The 6,000-nt window shown below is 49.2% G+C and overlaps 1 protein-coding gene across 2 annotated transcripts in view; it reads right to left on the bottom strand.

Annotated features, from left to right (window-relative positions):
* Positions 1–5,542: 5,542 nt before the first annotated feature.
* The window catches only part of Dlgap3 (DLG associated protein 3), a 37,210-nt gene continuing 36,752 nt past the window's right edge, over positions 5,543–6,000 (bottom strand). For both annotated transcript variants that reach the window (XM_076862987.2, XM_076862988.2), the window contains exon 10: positions 5,543–5,823. In XM_076862987.2, coding sequence (XP_076719102.1) covers positions 5,605–5,823 — 219 coding nt within the window. In that variant the 3' untranslated portion in view covers positions 5,543–5,604. The remainder of the gene's footprint in view (positions 5,824–6,000) is intronic.

Genomic DNA, 6,000 nt, shown 5'->3' with positions numbered 1-6,000 from the left:
CCCGCCCACTGGCCGCGGATTCTCTCAAGCACAGGGATTGGCTGAGCTCCAGCCAAGGGAGAGAAGGAGCTAGGTGTGCGCAGCCCGACCCTACTGCGCTGAAATCGGTACAGCGCCCCCTCATGTCTGGGAGGTTTCACTGTGACGTCGCCACGTGCTTTTCTCGTGGAGAAAGTGAAAGGCATTCATTCATTCATTCAACTGACGTTTATTAGGCATCTTCTAAGACCTAGGTCGGGTACACAGAAACATAAGACATGACCCCTGACCTAAAGTAACTCTCTTTAGGAGATTATAATCTAGTGTTTTAAAACCTCTTCGGATCCGAGCTAGCTTTCCAGTTGTGTGACCTTGGGAACATTATTAATCTGTCTGAGCTTCCTTTTCTTCTGTGTAGAAGTAATAACACCCATTTTTCAGGGATGTTGTGAGGATTATATAAGACCATGTATGTAAAGTACTGTGCTAGGCACATCACAAGCAGGGAAATAAATAGTAGCTATTGTTGAGTACAAAAAATGGAAATAGAGTAAAATCTGTGACCCCTCGGGTGCAAGTATTCACTCCCTCTTTTGTATTTCCACTGTACACTGAACAGATATCTATGTTATCACATACAGGAAAAAAAAAAAAAAAAAAGTCCCTGTGCCCAGCCTCCTTAATGGCTCCACATGGACCTTCCTTCCCAACCTCATCAAACTGATCTCTGCCTGGCATATTTCCTTATCTTTAGTAATACATAATAATACCTTCCTATTTCCCCACACAGACCAAACTGTTTTACAGGCCTGTAACTTTGCTTATGCTTTTCCATTTACCTTAAGTACTTACCCACTTTGTTGAACAAAGTAACTCTTTTTGTTTGGTTGTTTTTGTTTTCAAGTTCGTGAATTACTTTCATAGGAAGCCTCCTATACTGCACTATCAGGTTAGGGACACTTCCTCTATTATTGGGAAGAGCCCAAAGCTAAGTTTGGCAATTAAGATGGAAAGAAACAGTATAAAGAACTATTTAGGAGACTGTTATTAGCAGAACTTATTTGCTTGCACATTGAATAAGTAAGAAAGGAAAAGGGAACAGAACTGCCTAGAATAACTGGCATTCAGCCAGCCATTTAACACGCGGTAGGCACTGGAGATGCAGAAAGGACTTGGACTTTCCCTGACTTCCGGAATTGACTGAAGGGGAAGCAGACAAATTTACAGAATGTCTCCAGAGTATAAGAAACATGATGACAAATGAGGACCATCAGCACAACCAGGAAGGATCAGGGAAGGCTCCCTAGAAGAACCAGCCCTTGAGCTGTGTCTTGGGTCCTAACAGTTTCCTCAGGCAGAACTGGGTGGGGCTTAAGAGCCCACACTAGGAAATCAGATGGCTATCCCAGCTCGGCTATCTGCTAACCTCAGGAAAACTATATTTATACTCCTCATTTTTAAAGACAGTAATAGGGGCTAGGGATGTGGCTCAAGCGGTAGTGCACTCGCCAGGCATGCGTACGGCCCAGGTTCAATCCTCAGCACCACATACAAACAAAGATGTTGTGTCCACCGAAAACTAAAAAATAAATATTAAGAAATTCTCTCTCACTCTCTCTTAAAAAAAAATAAAGACAATAATAGTACCTATCCTCTAGGATTGCTGAATTAAATCACCTTAAGGTATATAAAGTGCTTGGCATAGTACTTGGCACCTCCTCAATAAGTGCTCAGTAAATTATTACTGATATATTAAATATTACACCCAGTCATTCCTCCTGTCCTTTTTTTTTTTAAAAAAAATAGTAGATGGACACCTTTATTGCTAGGCAAGCACTCTACCAACTGGGCTACAGCTCCAGCCCCTTCTCTCATCCTTTTTTTTTTTTTTTTTTTGCCTTATTCACTCATCAAGCCAAAAACCTGAGTGACTTTCAAGGTCACTTCTCTGAGATTGTTTCACCAAAGCTTCCTAAATGTCTGTCAAAGTCAACATCACTCCTTCTTACCTGGATCCCATTAGCAATGGTCTCCCTGCCTTCTTATTGCCCCCTCCAGACCACTTACATCCTTTTGGCCCAAGGGTCTTTCAAAAACTTACAAAAAAAAAAAAAAACATGAAATCCCTAGTTTAGCTCCCCACACCCCACTGCCACCATGGGTCCCTTCTGGTCACATCTCCTCCACTCCCGCCACACCCCATCCCAGCCTAGTGCCCACCTCCATCCTTTGCTCTCCCATCATTCCCAGCACACATACCCTTTCCAAGCTTCTGCCAAAGTTGATCCCTTCACCTGAAAGGAATGTTCTACCTTCTCTTCCTTGACTGCAAAATGCTAATTCATCCTACGAGACTCAGTTCACAAAGCAAAAATCTTTCTCGGGCTCCTTTGCTAGGGTTTAAAAGTATGTTCCTCCAAAATTCATGTGGAAATTTAATTGCTGTTATAATGGGGTCTTTAAGAGGTGATTTGGCTGAGCACTCCATTCTCGTGGGTGGGTGGGATTTGGTACCCTTTTAAAGAGGTGAGTTTGGCCCCTCTTCCCCTTTCTGGCCCTCTCTCGCCTTCCACCATGGGATGATGCAGCAAGAAGGCCCTGGCCAAATGCAGGCACTTTTTTTTTTTTTTTTTTTACACTATCCTGCTCTGTTTTCCTGGCTGACCCTGAACATCTGGACTCAAATGAACCTCCTGAATCGCTGGAACTACAGGCATACAAGGCTGTGCCCTGGTTTTAGGCATTATGGTGCTGGACTTTCCAGCCTCCAAAACTGTGAGTCAATTAATTTCTTCTCATTATAAATTATCCAGGTATTCTATTATAGCAGCACAAAACAGACTGGCACCCTGAATGCTAGCGCCTCCCCACTCTCATCTGCTCAGACCTCCTAGGGGAGCAGGCCTACCTCCCTTTGTAGCCTTTCTGTTCATGTTCCTGGCTATGGCCAGACTGGGGTTAACTCATGCACAAGAACTTGGTCTCCACGTTAATATACCCTTAGGGCTCAGTCCAACTACCCGGGTCACAACAACCTAAGGGGACTGCCCCACGTTAGCATCACCTGGGGATATTTTAAACATCATGCCAGTAGCAAGATGATCAGAACTGCAGAAACTGACCTGCTCCTCTGTGCCTACTCCCATATACCTCCTGATCCAGGAAACCCAGCTCCATTTCTGAGAAAAGATATGGACCTTGAAAAAAAAAACAATGGTATAATGTAGAAGGTTGAACTTGGACTCAGCTGCTTCCTAGCTTCAGGATTTGAGGTAAGCTGTTTAACCTCTCCAAGCCTCAGTTTCCTTATGGAGGTGATAACAACACCCACTTCACAAGACTGTTCTGAGTACTGTCTAGTTCAAAACTCATTCATGTCCCAATTTTAGACATGAAACAATCTCAGAGAAGTAATGCAGTCCAGGCTTCCCTTGCCAAATCTATGGGAGAGAGACAAATCATGACTTCTAAAGGAAGCCTGTGTGATCCAACCTGTGTTCCCAAACTTGGCCACACATCAGAATCACCTGGACCACTTGTTAAATGACCATTCAAGGATGGGGTCTATTCACTAAGTATTGGACCAGGCCCAGGAATCTGCATGGGATCAGCTCCAAGCTAATTTGCTTTTGGGAATTCAGATCACATGGGAGCCCTCCTCATGGGCTCACGGGAGTGTGCATGTATAGTAGTTGTTAGAGTAGTAGTCTCCCAAACCAGCCTATAAAACGTTTACACCACTCTTCAGTTCAAAACCCTTCTGTAGTTCCCCAGGGCACACAGAATGCAGGCCCAACCTCCCCAACAAGATCCAGAAGCCCACATGATCCATCTCTGCCTTCCCAATGCCCTTTCTCCTCCAGGCCTTTCCACAGCTGTTTCCTGATCTTGGAACATTCTTCCCAGCCCCATCCCTTTGTCAGTGGCTAATACCTAGTCATTCCCAGCATTCACCACTGCATTTTAATTGCTTGTTTACTTGTCTGGTTTTCCCATAAGAACATAAGCTCTATAAGGACAGAAACTGCACAGTTCAGGGTTACCTCTATGGTGTCTGAGAGTGATGTTTGCTGAATAAATGTGAGAATTGGTCCAGGAGAGCCCATAAAAGCAACCAACTCCTTGAGGGGATTTTCTTCCTGTCTCAAGGTGACACACTAACCTCAAGGGACTAGAAATAGGGCTTTCTGGGTGGGAGCTGCAACCAAGTCTTTTCTGAGCTAGAAAGGCTATAAAACTAAGAAGTCATGACTTGGCAATAGACCTGGGATACCACTTTTAGCTTTATGACTTTGGACAAATCATTTAACCTTCCTTGGGCTCAGCTTTGTCCTCCATTGTAAGAATGAGCTATATTCACATAATGCATGCATCCCTTGCCTGACCCACATGAAGCATTTTTGATAAATATTAGCCATCACTACTACTAGGTCTGGATTGGCTTCCCAGGAAAGTTACGTTCCTTCTACTTCCTTTTCCCAGTGTCCACCCATAGGAGGCATCAGAGGAAATTGCAGCACTTTTCTGAATAGTTTTCTGCTGCTGGTTAGGAATGACTGGAGCAGAAGGAACACTGTGCCCTCAAGGGAAAAGAAACGATATTTGTAGATACCTAATAATAACCACACTGTCTGTTGAGCACATGCTGTGTGCCTCGCATTGGGCGCCAGTGCTTCCCGCTGTGGGGGAACTCTAGGAGGAATGGGAGGCAGAAAGGGAACCAAACTGAACCAGGGAGAGTGAAGAGGTTGTCACCTTCCCTTCTGCAGGCCACCAGAGCCCCTCCAGGAAAGCCTCGGTCCTTTTTGTGGCCACCAGAGGGCCAAATCCCCTTTCTCCAAGCTGGCCCATTCCCGTGGAGGGGCTTAGGACCTGTGCTGTCCCAAAATCAAGAGCACCAGCATGGCATTTCTCTGCCCCCCCCCTCCCTGCCACGCCCACCCCCAGGCAGAGGTGGCCTCTTCTGGAGAGAGCAGCTGGCTCAAGTGCAGTTCTGCGGTTTTATTTTTCCTGGGATACTCGGGATGTGGGAACAGCCACAGGTGTGGTGAGGGGAAGCCCCCATCTCCCCTCCCCAGCCGTTGGGAAAGGGGAGAGGCCCAGGCGCCCTGGTCCTGGGTTGGTCCAGCCACTGTGGTCCCTGGGCCCTGTGGGCTGAGGGCTGAAGGTGGAGCCCTGGGAGGGTGGGTTGGGCTCCTAGGCGGGGTTTGGGATTCTTCATAAAAAGCCACGAAGCTTGATCCCCACGAAGCCCAGCCCCGCGGGGTGGGTGGGGGGACGCAGAGCCCAGATGAGGGACCCGGCCCGGCCTGGCCCGTGGGGGGAAATAATGGCAGAGATGGTGCCCATGGGGATGTGGGGACAAAGCGTCGGACCAGGAAGGTGGGGGTTCCAGGTGGGGAGCGCAGGGCGGAGAGGCACGGCCCCCAGCCCAGCCCGGGCGCCTTCGCGTGGGGTCAGGAAGGTAAAAAACCCACGAGAGTGTGACGGGCAGGAGGGGCCGGGGCGTGCGGTGCCGGCGCGGCGGGCGCACTGGGCGGCCCGCGTTCACAGTGACCTCGACGCTTGGTGTACAGTACGGGTAGAAAACCGCGGGCCCGGGCCGGGCTGGGCGGGCCGGGCGGGTCACAGCCTGGTCTGGGCCTCGGGGATGTAGATCTCGATGCTGTCCGCGCTCTCGGTGGCCGAGCTGTGGCGGAAGGAGGCGGCGCGCTTGGCCGCCAGGAGCCGCTTGCGCGCTTCCTGCCGCTGCCGGTCCACGGAGTCCAGGGAGCGCTCCTTCACCGGCACGCCCCGGCCCCGCGAGGGCTTCTTTGGTATCGGCGGAGGGACCTTCTTCTCCTCCTGTCGGGAGAGCGGCCGGCTGAGCTTGGGCGCCGGGGTCCACCCAGCATCCCGTGCCCCCACGTCCCAGCTCCCGGAAGGATGGAAACTGTGTGACTCTGAACGCGGGTGCTGCGACTAGAAGCCCCAGGTGTACTCGATCTGCCAAGGTCAAAGCCCCCCGCCCCCCATCTTTCA

Source organism: Callospermophilus lateralis, chromosome 7 (assembly GCF_048772815.1).
Source record: "Callospermophilus lateralis isolate mCalLat2 chromosome 7, mCalLat2.hap1, whole genome shotgun sequence".
Classification (NCBI taxonomy): domain Eukaryota; kingdom Metazoa; phylum Chordata; class Mammalia; order Rodentia; family Sciuridae; genus Callospermophilus; species Callospermophilus lateralis.
This window is presented reverse-complemented; position numbering and strand designations above follow the sequence as displayed.